This window comes from Chrysochloris asiatica, unplaced genomic scaffold, assembly GCF_000296735.1.
Source record: "Chrysochloris asiatica unplaced genomic scaffold, ChrAsi1.0 scaffold00014, whole genome shotgun sequence".
NCBI lineage: Eukaryota > Metazoa > Chordata > Mammalia > Afrosoricida > Chrysochloridae > Chrysochloris > Chrysochloris asiatica.
In genome coordinates, this window is record NW_006408532.1 from 9,734,565 (window position 1) to 9,752,514 (window position 17,950).

At 52.1% G+C, this 17,950-nt stretch overlaps 1 protein-coding gene across 1 annotated transcript in view; it reads left to right on the top strand.

The window, feature by feature from the left end:
- Window positions 1–17,950, top strand: part of HMCN2 (hemicentin 2) — a 190,529-nt gene that overhangs the window by 88,039 nt on the left and 84,540 nt on the right. The window contains 8 exon segments of the mRNA XM_006834988.1: window positions 8,165–8,292; window positions 9,572–9,826; window positions 10,548–10,634; window positions 14,947–15,141; window positions 16,554–16,709; window positions 16,755–16,768; window positions 16,949–17,081; window positions 17,511–17,637. Of these exon segments, the coding sequence (XP_006835051.1) occupies window positions 8,165–8,292; window positions 9,572–9,826; window positions 10,548–10,634; window positions 14,947–15,141; window positions 16,554–16,709; window positions 16,755–16,768; window positions 16,949–17,081; window positions 17,511–17,637 (1,095 nt within the window).

Here is a 17,950-nt window from a genome sequence, read left to right on the forward strand (position 1 = left end):
CCAGATGTGGCCATCCCTCTCAGGCCCCCTCCACCCCTTGTTAGGTCAGGGGTGGTCCTCTTGTCCTGCCAGCTTTCAGGGCTGTGGGTAGGATGAGCGACATCATTCACACTCCACAGAGGGGGAAACAAATACATATGGTTCTGGAGAAACTGGGAACCCCGCTTTCTGCCTCCTAGGCCTGGACTTTAGCATGTACTCAAACATAAGAACACATAGAGACCTACACTTAGATACACACAGGCACAGACATGCACAAGATGTGAGCACATAAGCAAGCAGAGAGACACACATAACCACACAGACACACAAATCCACAGATGTGCACAAAGACATGCACACTGGCACGCATACAGCTGTGCCTACAGACAGGAGCACACACCGATGCACATACACACACATAAACGTGTGCACACACACTCCAGGCTCTGGGGCCTGATCAGGCAGACAACTGTTTCTCAGGAGATTCTGAAGAATATTCTGAACTCTTAGGTATTCTAGACTCTCAGAGTCAGAAAATGCTATTAACAGAAAACATATGGGGGTCTTGAGCATCCATTAAACTCTAAATCATCCACTTATGTCCACAACCGGAAATTTTTGATGCACATGAAGAGGATTTTATAGAACTTAATTTGGTTGGTCGGTTGGTTGTATAAGGTGGAGTTGGTTCCGACTCACGGCGACCCTGCACAGGGTTTCCGAGGCTGTAAATCTTTATGGGAGCAGAACACCTTCCTTTCTCCCATGGAACCCCTGGTAGTTTTGAACTGCTGAGTGTGAGATTAGCAGTCCAACTCGTAAACCAATGCACTACCAGAGCTCCTTATATTTAAATGTGGTGGTGGTTTTGTGCCATGGAGTTGGTTCTGACTCACAGCGACCCTACATAGGGTTTCCGAGGCTGTAAATCTTTACGGGAGCAGAAAGCCTCATCTTTCTCCCGCAGAAGAGCTGGTAGTTTTGAACTGCTTACCTTGAGGTTAGTAGCCCGACTCATAACCACTATGCTACCAGAGCTCCTTAGAACTTAACTTGGTGGTGGTGGCTATGTACCGCGGAGTCGGTTCCGACTCATAGCGACCCAGTACAGGGTTTCCGAGACTGTAAATTTTTACGGAAGCAGAAAGCCTCATCTTAGTGCCTTTTATATTCTGCCCTTATTGATTCTCCACCCTCTTCAAACCTCTTTTCTGGGTTCATCCTAACCCATATCACTTGCTTTTCATTTTAAAGGGCAAAATAACATTCCAGGGCGTTCAGCTCTCATCGTTGCTAAGCTGTTCCTCTGTTTGGGGTATGTGATTAATTGCCAATTTTAGACAGTTCTAGACGCGGTGCTGGAACATCTTTTCTCCTCTTTATCTTCTGAGTTATTTCCTTGGGGTATAGTTCTAAAAGTGATGGCTAAGTCTGAGAGTGGGAATAATCATCAGATGCTTGTTTTCCTGAGGAGCTGTTGCTTTTGAAGCATCTGGGTTGTGAATTCAACAGCATTTATTGAGCAATATCATGTGCTCAGAAAGAACTGTGTTGAAATAGTATCTGGGAGAAAACTCACTGGGCAGGTGAGCTAAGGTGGCAAGAGGCCTGGGGTCTGTCTGATCCCAGCTTTGTCCCAGCTTACAATGTGAACTTCACTAAAACCTTCCCTGCTCTGGGTCTCAGTCTTCCTGTCTGAGGGTTGGACAATGATGGTCTAGCAGCTCTGGTCCCATGATTCAGCTTGGGGATGTGAGGGTGAGGCAGTGTTTCTAGGCAACAGTGTTTGTTTGGGATTCTGATGTGGGGCCGGGACAGCTGTGAGCACTCCTGGCTCTATATCCTGGGGACAGTCGGCCAGGGTCCCACACGGGGCCAAGTTCAGCCACATCCGGGGGAGGATAGGGGGTGGTGGTGGGGAGTAACGGGCAGTGAGAGGATGGAGCTGCTTCTGTCTTGCTGCTCCTGGTTTTCTTATTTTTACCCTCCCCTGCTCCAGAGGATGCTCTAGACTAATCCGACCACCCATTACCTCCCCTGCAACAGGGCCTGGGCCCCAGTTAACCCAGAAGCAAGAGGTGAGGGTAGCAGCTGGGGTGCTGGTAACCCAGGAGAAAAGCTGTTTGTTCCCCATAAGCCAGTGGCTTGTCCTGGATGGGCCCGGGGTTGCTCATGCTGGTTCCTGGCCTGGCAGCTCTGAAGACAGGTCTTGTTAACATATGGTGGTTCTCTTCCAGAGAACGTTCACATTAACTAGACCTCAGAGTCAAATGTTTAGCTTACCACAGTGATGATGAGAGTGTCTGCATCTGAGGTTGAGCCCCACTTCTGTGCTGAGCAGCTGCACAGTCACGGATAGCAGTACTTCATCTCCCTGAGCCTCAGTCTTCTCATCTGTAAAAGGGGCTGAAGATGGTGGGGTCTGTCTGACTTACAGGTTTGGCTATTGGGAGTGTCAAGTGAGAGTTTGCATGAAAGGTGCTTAGCGGCAGCACAGCTACTGTTGGCATCTGACCATTGCTGGAGGATCTACATTATCTGGGCTTTCAAGGTATCACATTCTCCCTCTCTCACATTGTTCTTGGCTGTTTGTTTCCAAGGGTCTACAATAGGCCCCTCTTCCTACATTTCTCCAGCTTAGCTTTTCCATTTGTGGCTCTTTACCAGGGCCAGTGTTGGTGTGGTAATGGTACGCAGATGAGAGCCAGAGCTGCCATCTGTGGATGGGGGAGGTGGGGGGTGGGGTTCCCTAGGCTGATGGGTCCTAGTGGATGGGGCCCTTGTCCTGCCTAGCCTCAGATCCTGCCCAGCCCCAGAAGACAGACGCAGAATCTGGCATGGAGGTGGCATGCAATGGGCATCTGATTAAATGCCCAGTGGGTAAGGGTCAGCCCTCAGTGGAATGGGTAACTGTGGAGAGTGTTGTTGCTTGGATGGTCGTTGATGGTGCTCACATCATGAAGCTGGGTTCTTTGTAAATGGAGACAGCAAGATGAGCATCAGGAGAGATAGAAGCAGGGACTGGGGCACAGACAAAGAACCCGACTCTAAGCTCTCCAAGGACACAGTCAGTTCTTTGTCCTCAGCAGCACCTAGAACCCAACGACTCTTTGCTTGATGAATGAATGAGTGAGCAGTTGACGAAACTGGGCTTGACGCAGCTTAGAGCAGGAAAGTTGAACTTGACTTAGTCATCAGGGGAGGCTTCATGTGAGAGCTGCAGCCTGTGCAATTTGGAAAGGGCTGGAGGGCACCAGAGGCACTGACATGGGGGGAGGGGGACAGTGCATGTGAAGGGGCAGGGAAATGTATGGGGAGGGAGGCATGGACAGACGGCAGATGGAATTTGCTATCAAATTTTTATTGAATAGCTACGATGGGCCAGGACCTGTGCCAAGAGCCAGAGACAAGCTGGGACCAAAGCAGACCAGGCTCCTCCTTCCAGACAGGCAGTCACTGGTTTGATAAATCACCGGTGTGAAGTCTTCAGGAGAGTGTAATTTGGCATGCAATGGGCATCTGACTGAGTGCCCTGTGGGTGAGGGTCAGCCCTTGTGGAATGGGTAAACTGTGGAGAGAGTGCTTTTGCTTGGATGGCTGTTGATGGTGCTCACACCACAGGTTGGAGTGCTCATAAGGCAGCAAGACAAACATTGGGAGAGCCTGCCTCATCCCGGGCATCAGGGAGGCTGCACTGAGTCACTGAGGATGAGCAGGAGTTGGAGAGATTAACGGAGTTGGGTGAGGAATAAGCTAGGCAGGTATGACCTGGGGATTTGCATTATTTGATCACTTTCTATCAAATGCCCTTTGGTCTCTCTGACAGGTAGGTCCCCCATGGAGCTCCAGGGCAGTGCTCTACCTGTGAGGTCCCCGTGGTCCCTTACTTCCTGCATCTGAATGTGTGGGGCTGACTTTGTGAGCTTGGTTGCCTTGCCAACAGGGAAAGCTCATAAACAGGAAATTCCCCACCAACTTCTCTGTGTTCTCATCTGGGCGCCACTCAGAGCCATCTGGCTACACACGAATGGTGAAGTCTGCTCCCGCTCATTACGACACACACTCCACAACAGCCTATTCCTCAGAGAGATGGGACCCCTCCCATTTCCTCCCACCTCTCCTTGCCCTTCTAGGCAGCCCCCAAGCCCTCCCACTGAGCTTCCAGAACCAGGAGAAGGGGCAGAGGGAGGAGGCAGTGGGCTTCCCTGGAAGTCTCCTCCCCCAACCCCCTCAGGGCACCTCCTGTCCAGCCAGGTCCAATTTATCCTTTCCTCCATGACTCTGTGGGATAAGCACTGTGGCACTGGTCTGCTGACTGCAAGTCAGAAGTTCAAATCCACTAGCCGCTCCTTAGAAATTCTATACAGGGTCCCTATGAATTGGCACTCAATAACAAGACTTATTGGAGCTTGAGCAGGGGGCATGATAAAGGGCATTGTTCTAGTCAGATCTAGGCAAGGTTTTGAGATACAAAGCCTGATGGGGGTATGCCCTCTTGGAGCCCACCGTGTAAAGGGGAGACTGACAGGCAATCATAAGCCAGTGTAGGAAGGGTGTGATGGGGGAGCTGCAGGTGTCTCCCAGCCTGGTACACCAGAGCAGCCTTCCTGGAGAAGGCGTGTCTAATTATTGAAGGATAAGTAGGGTTACCCAGGTAAGCAGGAGGTAGAGGAGTGTTCCAGGGAGTGAGACCATGGGGTGTGTGTGTGTGAAAGTTAGATGTACCTCCCTCTCTAAGAAAGAATAAGTCATCCAGGGCAGGAGATGTGTGTGGTAAGTTTAGGGGGCAGATGGGACTGGATCACACATACGCCAACAGGCCATGCTACTGAGCTTGAGTTTCGTCTTGGGCAGTCATGGAGGGAGCAGGACAGTGATATGGCTGGATTAGAACTGAGAGCAGACACAGGCTCTGCAGTGTGGGCACTGAGTTCTTTGGCCTTTGGAGGCTGCCGCTTGTCCATTTGTGAAATGAATTCTCCCTTCTTCCATTTCTCCATCTGTGATCCAGTGCCTCCTTTTGGAAAACTGACCTGGGAATGCTGATTATGAGAAAGACAACCTGGTTGAGAATGCTTTCCACTTTTGGAAGTTGCTTAGATTTTTTCCCAGGGAGCTCCCACAATTGAGTTCCCATCTCCTATCCGTAGGACAAAGGAGACTGACAGCCTTGAAGCAGTTTGCTCCAAGGAGCAAACCCAGGGAGCAGTCCTTGTCTGTCCTTCAGTGTCACTATGAGTCAGAATTGACTCTGTAACCTTGGGTTTGGGTTTTTTGGTTTGATCCTTTTAAGGGCTTGATGAGGGAAGGAGGGAAGGGCTTTATGGCTCTTAAGTTGTCAGAAGAACTGCAAGGCGGCCTCTCAGATAACTGAATCTAAATATGAAGAAAATGAGGCTCAGAGATGTAATTTGCCCAGCATGTCTGTAGTAGAATTGGACCTGGAGCCCAGAACTCTGGATTCCTGGTCCAGACCTCTTTCTACTGACCCCATTGTACCAGCCGAGGTATTGCAGAAAGGTCTGAGCTGGGAATTGCGCTCCAGCCTGAGAGTGAGTGGATGTATTTATTTCAGTCCCACCTGAACTTGACCCTTGCTTGATGAGTGTTGGCACATCAATAGGATTTAACTTAAAAAAACCACCGTGGGTGAGAAAGTCCAGGCAGGGGAAGTGTAGCTAGGCAGCAGGAACATTCCCCCCTCCTGGAACAAACCAACGTATGGTGATTGTCCTTCTTCCTCCAGACTTTAAAGATGAACTCACCTACTCAGGGTCGTCAGCTGGTTAGAGACTGGGAGACTAGACCTCAGATACTTGAAGGGGGTTGGAGTCATGTTAATAGTAGGGCCATTCACTGAGCACTTACTATGTTATATCCATGAAACTGGAGCTTTACACATATCATGTCAGTTTACACCACATCTGTGAATGGCTATGCATAGCAGTCCCATTTTCCTGATAAGCAAACTGAGGCACAGGGAGATGGAATCCTTGGTACAAGGTCAGCCGGTAAATGGCCAGGATGGTGTTACACTTTGGGTCCACTTACTGTCAAAGCACTGCTCCCAACTGCTCTGTCACCCTGCTTCTTGGGGCTAAGGTACTTCCTAGTGTCCCTGGACAGTGTTTCTTCCCAAAGGGTGGCCCCCTAACCACCTGTATCAGAGCTGCCTGAGGCCAGTCACCACATACACACATACACAGTGAGTCAGAGTCTCTGGGGAGGACCTGGGAATCTGCTTGTTTCACACACTCCTGGGAAATTCGGCTGGCAGCAACTGTCCTGCGAGGAGTGAACACTGCAGTCGGCAGGTCAGAGCTGATGGTGTGTGGGCCTGTGGGCCTGGTCTGGTTGTGCTACTCCTGTGGATTAGCAGATGACAGCAGGCAGAGCACTCTGGTGGTAGGAGAGGGCCGTAAAGGAAGGAAAGAGAGAGAGAGAGGCAGAGAGAAAGCAAGAGGAGAGGGAGAAGAGAGAGAGAAAGAAAGAATCAGTGAAAGAGAAAGGAAAGGAAGGAAGAAAGTAAAAGAAACAAGAGAGAAAACATCCAATGTCAACCTGAAGGAAGCTACCTTCATAAGTGTGGAGCAGTCACATGCGGGACTGCTGTAGGGCAGTGAGAGAAGTGAGCTGGCCCCACACACTTTCATAGTGTCATGTGTCATGTGCATATGCATGATGGGAACGACTGACCTTCGTTGAGGAATCTCTGTCCCAGCACCGCTCTGTAAATCTTCGTTTAACCCTCTCGACAACATTGTATGGGATAAATTGTATTGTTGTCTGTATTTTCCAAAATGGGACAGCTGAGATACCAAAAGTGACTTGTCCAGCCTCACCCAGCAAACATATGGCAGCGTAGGCTGGTGGTCTGGCTCAGAGTTGGGGTCTAGATACCACGGCCCAGTTTGCCTTTCACAGCAATCCTCAGAGAAGGTGTCCTGTGTACCTACTGGATGCCAGGGACAAACTGATAGAGGCGGTCACTGGGCAGGGGGATTCTTACCCCATTTTACAGATGGAGAGACTGAGGCCCATCAGTGCAAAGAGAGTAGCTTGAGGTTACACAGCGAGTGAATGGACCTGCTTGATAACTGTGTCCTCTGAGTTTTGCTTTTAGCATCTCATGTGATCCTTGCAGCTGTGTCTGGGAGGTGGGGGGTCACTGAGGCTCAACAGAAAGGAGTGTGGGGACCAGGACTGGAACTCAGGTCTGTCTAACTCCAGTGCCCAGCTGGTAATCTCTGACAGACAAGATACTAGAAGACTGGCCTTGGGGTCTCCTACCTACATACTGGTTGCTTGTTCTTGGGGGCAACTAAGGCCAGTGGCCATCGCTGCCCCCTATTTTATAGGGGCCAGGACTGCAGGAAAATAGTACATATGGGCTGATGATATCATGTCTGCAGGGGCCCCTTGGGGCCTGGCCCAGCTGCTGGATTCTGGCTGGGGGTCCTGGATTCCTGTGGGATGGGGACCAGGTGACTTCAATAAGATGGTCTGGGTTGAGGGGGAGTTGCTAGGGTGAGGGCTCAGCAACTTCCTCCTGGAGGGTCCTCAACACAGATCCAGGCAACGGAACAACAGAAGGTACTGGTTTAGGAGTCAGGCAGCCCAGCACTTAGAGCGGACAGCCTGGGGTTGACGACATCTTCTCGAAGCAATAGTGTTCTCCTCACTGGGGCCTCATTCCACTGTGTAGGCCTGCTGCCTGTAGTCACCAGGTAAGGGCACAGTGTCCAGGTGCCAGAATTTAGTTGGGCTCACAGTAGATTCTGCACCAAACCCAGGGACAGGCCCTTGCTCCCATTCTTCACATGAAGACACGAAACTCCAAGAGGTGAAGTGACTTGTTTGAGGCCACACAACTAGGAAGGGTTCAGAGTTTGGACTCAAAGCTCAACCAGTGAACTCATCTAAGGCTCTTTACCTGTTACACCCATAGAGATGGGGTTTGGCCATGGCCTGGCAGCTCCCGATCCTTGGTTCAGAGAAGTGAATGTGGGTAAGGGGAAGGAATGGAGGACATGCTAAGTTCTGGGGGCTGAGCCCAATGAGATGTCAGCCCCATGAGCGCCGATGTTGTCTCAAAGGCTTCCCGTGGGAGGCATCTGGTTTCAAGGCCTTCCCAGTGAGCTAGGTTGGTTAGGGTCTCACCAGTGCCCCTCTCCTTCTGCAGGCATGGCCTCCTCCCGTCCGGTTCCCTACGTCTGACCCAGGCACAGGTCAGTGACAGCGGCCGGTACCAGTGCACGGCTAGCAACCCCGCTGGCTCTGCCTCCCGCCGATACATCCTCAGTGTGCAAGGTAGGGCCTGGGTCTCCTTCCTGCAGACCCTGCTCCCCAGAGCCCAGTGCCCTGCTCTTCCCTCTGTCTCTTTCTCAGGCCTTCTTAGCTCCCTCGACTCCACTTCCACCTCCAGCTCTGCTTGTCCTTCCCAAATCTCCTTCTCCTCTTGCTCTCAATCTCCCCATACTCTTGGGTTGGGCCTGGAGAGGCTGTTACCCCCCCCCCCCCCCACCCCCATGGATAGAGAGCAGGGTATAGTGGAGACCTCTGGTGGCAGGGTCCTGTGAAGAGGAACAGTGTGCATGTCGGGGTGGTGGTGGTGGTGTGTGTGTGTGTGTGTGACCTGACAGCATCTCTGCCCAGTGTGTGGGCCCACCACAGGAGCCCTGAGTGTGGAGGTGGTAGAGCACAAGCTCTAGTCTGAGCCCCTCCAGTCCCTGCTGCCCCCAAAGATGACCTTTCCAGTCTTCCACCTCCACCCAGCCACCAAGGCACTTGGAATTCTAACAACAGTTGTGTCCTTGTCACTTAGTAAGCACCAGCTATATGCAAAGCGCCATGCTACACTTGCTACATGTGTTGCTTCCTCTTTGGGGCCAGCTTTCTGGTTCATAAGGCCTGGGGTCCCACAAGTGTCCAGGACCTACTCGGAGGAAGCCAGTAAGTGTGAATCATCCCATCAAGGAGGGAAGGACCTGTCATCTCCAAGAGCCCCAGGGGCCATCCGAGACAGCTGTCCGAAAACAATGACCTGTCAGCCAATTATGGCCCACCACCTGCTTTTGTTTGGCTCTTGAGTGAAGGGTGGCTTTTTCCATGACTGAAAGGGGGAAAAAAAGGCAAATTACACAAAATGCAAATTTCAGTGTTCATAAATAAAGTGGTATTGGAACACAGCCACACATTCGCTTATGTGTTGTCTGTGGCTGCTTTTGTGCTACAACAGCAGAGTTGAGTAACTGAAACACTGTCTGGACCACAAAGCCTGAAATATTTACTATCTGGCCCTTTACAGAAATAGTCTATCAACCCCTAAAGCAAGGTTGGTGGTTCAAACCTGCCAGCCGCTCCTCGGAGACCCGTACAGGGTTGCTATGAGTTGGAACCCACCCAACGGCACTTCATAACAACAAATGTCTTCCTGACAAAGCCCAGAGCTACGGCCTTGGATTGCTCCTCACTGTGATGATTTTGCTGGTCGGCACTATGCAAGTGGGGAGCCCTATGGTAGGCAAGGCCCTCTCCATGGGCCAGGGATCTGGGATCCCCTCCCTTGACCTTCCTGTTTTCCTGTCAGCCCCACCTCAGGTGCAGCTGGGTCCTCGCATGCTGAAGGTCCTTACCGGAGAAGCCCTGGATCTGAACTGCGTGGCTGAGGGCAACCCGGAGCCCCGGCTGAGCTGGTCCAAGGACGGGGTAGCTTTGCGGGGCCGGGCCCCCAAGGGCTCTGTTCACTTTGCAGCCATCAAGGCCTCTGACGCCGGGGTGTACCGCTGTGAGGCCACCAACAGCGCCGGAGTGGATTCATGGGAGCTGGAACTCAGAGTGCTGGGTGAGTCCCCCCGCGGACCCCAGGACTCACCTCTCCTCATCTCCCTCCAGTCACAGCTTGGACTCATGTGATACCTGTCTGCTGCTCAGGACGCTGGTCCTGCTTGTCACTTTCCTTCCCGGGTCAGAATGTTTGCCCTATCTGAGCACCATCCCCTCCACCTCCGAATGCAGAGGCTGGCAGGCCTGAAGTCTGAGAGCCTTGGCTAGCCCAGGGGGTAATGGCGGATAGGTCCTCCAAACCACCACCAGGGGGCTCCCTGCTCTTCCCTCAGGCCTGTGATCTATGAGGCTTCTGAATACATGAGGTTGGACAGAAGGCTAGTGAGTCCATGTCAAGCGCCTTCCACTCTCTGACCTCTAGTTTTCTCTTCTGTAAAGTGAGTCCAATAATAATTCTCAGTAAGAGAATGTATGTGAAGCACCTGGAACTTGGAAAGTTCTGGAGCACTGTTATGAATTTAGATGTTTATTAATTTAAAAGAAAGTTGCACAGCCACTGCTGCAAAGAGACTGAAGGGGAAGGACAGCTCAGCCCCCCTGAAGTTGGGAATCTAAGCTCAGTCTCCTTGGTCTGTGGTGGTGTGGCCCTTTGGACTTGCCATTTCTACTGGTCCTGAGGGCCTGTGCCCCTCCTGGGGTTCCCTTGACCCATGAGTCCTTTGGGGAGTACCAGCCCTTGGGTCCTGGGAGATTGAGCCTGGTCATATCCTTTCCACCAGAGCCACCACACTGGGGGGCCGATGAGACTAGCGGCCTGCTGGAGAGAGTGGCCGGAGAGAACGCCAGCCTGCTGTGCCCAGTCAGAGGTGAGGCTGGGGCCTTTGGATCATGCGCTGTGGGTAGTACTCATGAGTTATGGAGGGCCTTGGGATTCTCGTTACTTGACAGGGGATGCCAGGCAGTTCAACCCATCGATCACCCTATAGAATGGGTATTAGCATCATTGTTTGTTGTTAGTGGGGTTGAAGCAGTTCTGACCCATAGCATTCCTGTATAGCATTTCCGAGGGACAGCTGGTAAGCTTGAACTGCCGACCTTGTGGCTCAGATTGATTTTGCAGTTCAGTGCATTAACCCACAGCACCACACCAGGACTTTCCCCCGCAGCACCCTTTTATAAGAGATAACCAAGCCTAGAGGGGATGAGTGATTTGCATGAGGTCAAATGTTATGTGCCGTGGAGTCGGTTCCAACTCACAGCGACCCCGTACAGGGTTTCCGAGGCTGTAAATCTTTATGGAAGCAGAAAGCCTCATCTTTCTCCTGTGGAACAGCTTGTAGTTTCGAACTGCTGACCTTGCGGTTCACAGCCTGATTCATAACCACTACGCTACCAGGTGGTAAAAGAGTGGTCTGGAATGACCCCAGCCCTGCCTATCCCATTAGCCCCCTGCCCCTTGGTGTCTGCTGTGGAGACCTGAAGCATTGTTGATGACCACCTCTGCCATTTACTGAGCACTGAACCCTTCTTTGACTCTGCCTGTGCAACTTGGGGCAGTTTACATGATCATTCTGAGCCTCGGTTTCCTCATCTCTATAGTGCTGGGACAAGTTGGTGGGACAACGTGAGTTTCCCAAGTCCTGGCATTGTGCTGGTGTGTAGAGGGAGCTCAGGAAATGTGTGGAATCAATGGATGCCACTTTTCTGTAAAGTCTCCCTGCCCACCCAGCTGGACCTATTCCTGGCTCTGGCTTTAGACTCATATGTGGAGATTGGCTGTTTCCCAACTGACTTGGGAGCTTCTTGCTGCCTGAGAGCATGCTGTCTCCTGTGATTGGGCACGAGTGGGTGGGTAACAAGCAGGAGGCTAGGAGACGTCCCGGTGGGAGTCAGGAAAACTAGTTCTAGTCTCAGCTCTGCCTCCTGCAGAGGGCTCTGGGGGAGTTCCTGGGGCTGGACTGGTGAGAGAGGGAAGAGTTAGGCTGGTTCCAGTTCTGGGATGGGTGGTGGCCAGCTGTCCTCCACAGCCTGAGCAGGAGGCAGGCACTCTAGGGTCTGAAACCCTGACAGCGTCCTGGAGCGTTTTCAGGGTTCTAGGCTCTTGACTATGGCACCACCTTGTGTCAGATTCTTGTAACAGCAAGCAAATGTTCTGCTCTCCTGAGGTGAGAAGTGGGAGCCACCTAAAGAGTACCTCCTGCCCTCTCAGTTTCATTTGTTGCCCACAGTCCCCACATTCAGTCCTAGTCAGTTAGGAGCCTGTCCTCTGGACCAAACTTCAGTCTCCTCAGCAATACCCTTCCCCCCTCCAGACAAACACTTCCTCATCCTGACTATGATGAGCCCTTCCTTTTTAAGCAGGTGACTGGCCTTGTTACTTGCTGGCTTTGGATAAGTCCTTGCTCCTCTGGTTCCCCTCTTGGCCTGTGCAACTTGAGGAGGGCACAGTGACTGAATGACATTTAGCTGCGGTTCCATGGCTCCTGGAATCTTTCCATCATAGTGCTTCAGAGTACTTCTGTAGTTCGAGCTATTTTATGGGTTAGAGTTTTTGCATTAAAAAAAAAAAAAAAGCATTCTGGGGTTGAAAACCCAATGCCCCCTCCAGGCCAGCATCAAGTCTATACAGACCTTCCAGTCCCCACAGCTTTGAAACTTTAGTTACCTGGGGAAGGGGATGGGGGCGAGTGGGGGGGTCAGGGGGGAGATCTCAGGGAGAAGTTGGAGCTGGGAGATGGGGGTGTGTGTGCATACATGTGTATGTATGTAGGCTATATGTATATGGATGCTTGTGTGTATGCACATGGCTATATATACATGTGTGTGCGAACACACGTGTATGTCCCAAGGTGCATCCTGGGCAGATACACCAGAAAATGGCAGAGGATTCCAGGCATAGATAGATTAAGTGACTTGTCCAAAGATACGCAGAGAATGGGTGGACATGAACACAGCATCCCCCTTCCCCATGTCCTGGGCCCTTTCCTTCACACCAGAGGCAAGTGACAAGCAGAAAGTGTCCAGCACTTCCAGGTGGGAGCCATCAATGCAGGTGGAGTGGGGCAGGGGAACCACAGGAAAGAGATGATGCTTAGGATGCCTTCAGGTGTCACATCTCAACTTCAGCCCTTGTGCCTATCAAAACGGGCTCACTCTCCGCTCCGCCCATCCCAGTGGGGAGGATGAAAGAGACAGAAATTTTGTCTACAAAGTGTGCCCCAAGCTGCCAGAGAGATGGCAGATAAAGGGAGGGGTGTTATTATTGATAATTAGTATTAGCAATTATTGGGAGACCTGATGGTGCATGATGGCAGAAATGATGGGTGTGGTGTGATGGAGGGGCCGAGGGTGCTGACCTGTGAGTTTGGGAGTGCTGCCCTGACGCCTAACACCTCCACAGCCACTCCTTTTTCCCAGTGCTGGAGGAGATAAGAAGACAGGTGTGGACTGAAGCCCAGAGGGCTCTCCTGAGGGCTGGGCTGGTTGGGTGGAACTGGGACTCACACAGGTGGTGCATCCTGACCTGCTGTGACCACGGGGCAGTGCTGCCTCTCTCCTGTGTGTGCTGCTTGGATGGCTGGGACATTCATTCAACACCAGGGTGAAGACTTTGTGTATGCCAGGCCCTGTGGAGCCCCCAGGGCAAGGCTTTCAAAGAGATGGTTGCATGCACAGCCACATCAGGTGACCACATGTTGCCCACCCACTGTGTGCCAGGCCCTGTGGAGCTGACAGGCTGGGGACAGAGACAGCCAGATGGTGGGCAGTCCGATATGAAGAGTGTCCAAGGAGGGAGACTGTGCCACTCAAGTAAGGGCTAGGGTGTGGCCAGTAAAGTGACAGCCCATGATGCTAAATGGACAGGCTGGGCAGAACAGGTACCGGCCTCTGTTCATGCCTCCATCCAGTGGCATAATGCAGGGCACAGAGCACACCACGCACCTCCATTTGTTCATTCAAGTAGCAGAGGTTACTGCAAACCTGGAATCCCTACTCATCTAGTAGCCCAAAATGTTGGGGGTTTAAGCACAGATACTTCAGAAGCCAGGCTTGACCATCTGCGTCTTAAACATCAGCTACTGGACACCCTATGGATCACAATTGGTCTGCATTCACCTGGAGTAGCAGAGGAAGAAGGAGAGTCAGGAATAGGAGGAGCTAGGATGTGCAGCACTCTGAACAGCTGCCCTGAGACCAGAAGAACTGGATGGTACCTGGCTAGCATTGCTGAACATTTGATCAAAGATACCATAGAAGAATCCTGATCAAAAGAGGGAAACTGCAGAACAGAATGACCAAGTCTCATGGAATTCAGACTTTCTGGAGCCATAGAGGCTAGATGAACCCCTGAAACTATAGTCCTGAGATAATCTTTAAAACATAAACCAAAACTATCCTCTGAAGTCTCCTTAAAGTTAAATAATAGTTTAGTTTAACTAGTAAAATCATCTGCCCTGAACGTTATGCTTTTTAAAGAACTCTCAATATAGTATCAAATTGACGACAGCAACGTGAAAGATTGGATAAGGACCCTTAGGGGACAGTGAGTTTATGTTAGTGGGGGGAAATAACTCTAGATTATATATGTAGACACTGTTCAATGGATGGATGTTTTGCGATGTATATTCTCAACAACAGCAACAAAATTAAATTTAAAAAAAAAGAAAGAAAACCCGATGGAACACGTGGGGTCATTCGTCATGAGTCAGAGCAAATTTGACAGCAGCTGGTTTCAACTCCACACTTACTATGTACCAGGCACTGCACTGAGGCTGGGGGTACAGCAGGCAACTAAACCAAAATCTTGGTTCTTGTGGGGAGAGACAGAATAAAAATAAAGACCTAAATAAACGCATTCAGAGCAAGTTAGAAAGTAGGAGATGTTGGGAAACACCCCTCAAAACAAATACCACCCCAGGCGGGTTGGGTGTGCCGGGTAGGGGTACAGTTCTAAATAAAGTGCCTGATGAGGCCTCACAAGAAGGACCACAGAGAAGAGACTCTTGGGCTGCTCGGGAGACTGGGCAGTAGTGTGGGCGTGGAGCGTTAGGCCTGGAGTCCAGAGAGATGCTGGGACCTGCATAGGGAAGGGCCTCTACATATGCAAAGAAAGAGACCCAAGGTGGGGGACACTGTGAGTTGATGTGTTTGGTGCTGACGATCTGTGTACCCTGCTAGGCACACCTAAGCCACAGGTGACGTGGCGGAAGGGCCTGTCCTCGGAGCCCCTGCGTGGCCGGCCTGGTGTGGTGGTGCTGGATGAAGGGTCTCTGTTCCTGGCCTCAGTCTCTCCCAGTGACAGTGGGGACTACGAATGCCAGGCCACCAATGAGGCAGGCTCTGCGTCCAGGAGGGCCAAGCTGATAGTCTATGGTGAGCCGGGGGGTCTGGTGGTGGTGGCAAGTAGGGACCTAGAGATTGGCTTGTACCCACTTCCTATGGCCTGGACTGACCAGAGGCCCCTAGGATGCCAGGGCTTAGGGTCACACTGGCATGCTCAGGGGTGGCAGTGCTACTCCACTGCTTGCCTGGAGAGGGGAGGCTTTGAAGATGTTGAGAGAGTGGCAGGTTGTACTAGATACCCCCACCCACCTCCCCAGAGATCCAAGGAGGTCGTGTTGCTGTTGTTAAGTGCTGTCGAGTTGGTTTCAACTCATAGAAACCCTGTAAAGGGTTTCCAAGGAATAGCTGGTGTGTTTGAACCACTGAACTTGCAGTTAGCAGTCCAGTGCTTATCCTACAGCACCGCACCAGGAGATCGTATAGGTGGAGGGAAATCTGGAATTCCATAAACATCTTTTTAAATGGTTTCATAGGTGAATAAGAAGCGGTGGTGGCAACGTGTTAGGTTGGTAACAGAAAGGTTGGTGTTTGCACCCACCCCCAGCCGCTCCTCAGGAGAAAGCTGAAGCTTTGTGTAAAGCTTTGGTGGTGGTGGTTATGTGCCGTGGAGTCGGTTCTGACTCATAGCGACCCTGTACAGGGTTTCCGAGGCTGTAAATCTTTACGGGAGCAGAAAGCCTCATCTTTCTTCCACAGAACATCTGGTAGTTTCAAACTGCTGACCTTGAGGTTCACAGGCCGAATCGTAACCACTACTCTACCAGAGCTCCTGTGTAAAGCTTTACAGCCTCTGAAACCCTGGGGAGCAGTTCTGCTCTGTCCTGTAGGGTTGCTGTGAGTCGGAGTCTATTTGGGGGCAGTGGGGTTAGTTTGGAATAGATGAGCTGACTGTAAAATGAGCCTTAGAGTCCACCTCCAGGGAGCCTTGCCCCTTTGCTTTAACACAGGCACAGTGGGTGGAGGCTCTCCTTGCCCAAGGGCTAGATCATCTGGGAGACCAGACACCCACCTCACTATCTAATGAATTGCATGGGCAGTTTGTTATGAAGACAAACCCTTGCTTCAGATTTTGCCTCTGGGGATCAGAGTGGGGCCTTCCTGGGGCTGTGACAAGGGGCTGGGTATGAGAACAGATGGGCCCCAGGGTCATAGGGTCTTACAAAGCTGAGTGAGTGGCACACTCCCTGTTGGCCTAGCCCGGTAAGTCTGCTGCAGCCTCCTGGGTGGCATCCTGGGAGATGTAGTGACCCCAGGTCCTCAGGGCTCCTCAAGGCCACAGTCAGACCAGGGGCCAGGATGACAGGCCCAAAGAATGGGGATGGGAGAAGAGGGAGCCGGGGCTTTCCGTCCAGGCCATGGAGAATGGCCCAGCCTAAGTCCAGGTGGACGTGGCTCGCTCTCAGGGTGGGGAGATAACTCCTCTGCTTTTCCTTCTCCCCAAGTGCCCCCCAGCATCCAGGAGGACGCACGCAAGGCCAATGTGTCAGGCATGGTCGGGCAGTCACTGACGCTGGAGTGTGATGCCCATGGCTTCCCCACCCCCGAGATCAAATGGCTCAAGGATGGACAGCTGGTGGGTGACCCCTGGGGGCGGGGCTCTCTTTAGGGGAAGGGTGCTGCTGAGACTGTGACAGGAACCTTTGGGGATGGGACTCAGGTTAGTGGGGACTGTGGCCTCATTATGAAGTCAGGGGCTCTACATGGTGGATAGGGTAGAGCACCAGGGTTCTGGTCACCAAGCAGCTGTAGGTCCCTTGCTTTCCCTGGGCCCACTTTCCTAGTCACTAAACTGATGGCTCACCAGGTCCCTCTGGCCTTACCCACCCAGATCCCTGAGGCTGGCAGCCACCACCTCCTGGATGGGGCCCTCCACTTCCCCAGGGTCCAGGAGGGCGACTCTGGCCTCTACTCCTGCTGGGCAGAGAACCAGGCTGGGACTGTCCAGAGGGACTTCGAGCTCCTAGTGCTCAGTGAGTGTTCCTGGGGTGGGCAGAGAGAGGGCAGACCTTGTGGGGGTTGGACAGCAGCGCTGGGATGGCTGGAGGCCCTTGTGTGTGTTCAAACATCTGTATTGACCACTCACTGTGTGCCAGAGGAGGGGCCTAGGGGAACCCTGACAGGCCTATGTCCTGTCCTCACAGAGCTGGGGGAGGGAAAGACATTAGACAATCATGCACTTAATCAAGTAATTGTCATCGTTTAACTCTACAAAGAGCACATTCTACTTTGTACATTCTACCAAGGAAGCATAGTTCCGGGCCCAATCCAGTCCTCGAAGGACCAATGGATGATGGGAAAAGTTCACTGGGTCAGATGCCCCGCACATGCAGAGACCCTGCTGGAGGAGGGGGCTTAGCGGCTTTGAGAAGTCCTCACTCCTTACCCTTGTTGTCCCCCAGCACCACCTTCTGTGCTTGGAGCTGGGCCCGCCCAGGAGGTGCTGGGCTTGGAAGATGGAGAGGTAGAGCTGGAATGCTGGACTTCAGGGGTCCCCATGCCACAGGTGGAATGGACCAAGGATGGGCAGTGAGTGCCCCCTGGCGGGTGATGTGGAGGTGGTGCCCAGGCTAGGCAGGGTGGGTGGGGGAGACTGGGAGGCTGGACTTCTCTTCTGACTAATGGTGCTGGGCAGAGCTCTGGTGCCAGCTAGAGGACACCTCGGACCCCTTCCATGCCCAGCCCTGAGGTGACCCCGGCCGGACCTCTGCAGGCTTTTCCTTCGCTCAGCCTTCCTCCTCCTTCTGTGTCTTTGCCTCTCTCCTCTTTTTTTTTTAAGGTTTTTGTTGTGGGTTGAGTGAAAGTTTACAGGGCATATCATCAGTTTTACATTCAACAAATC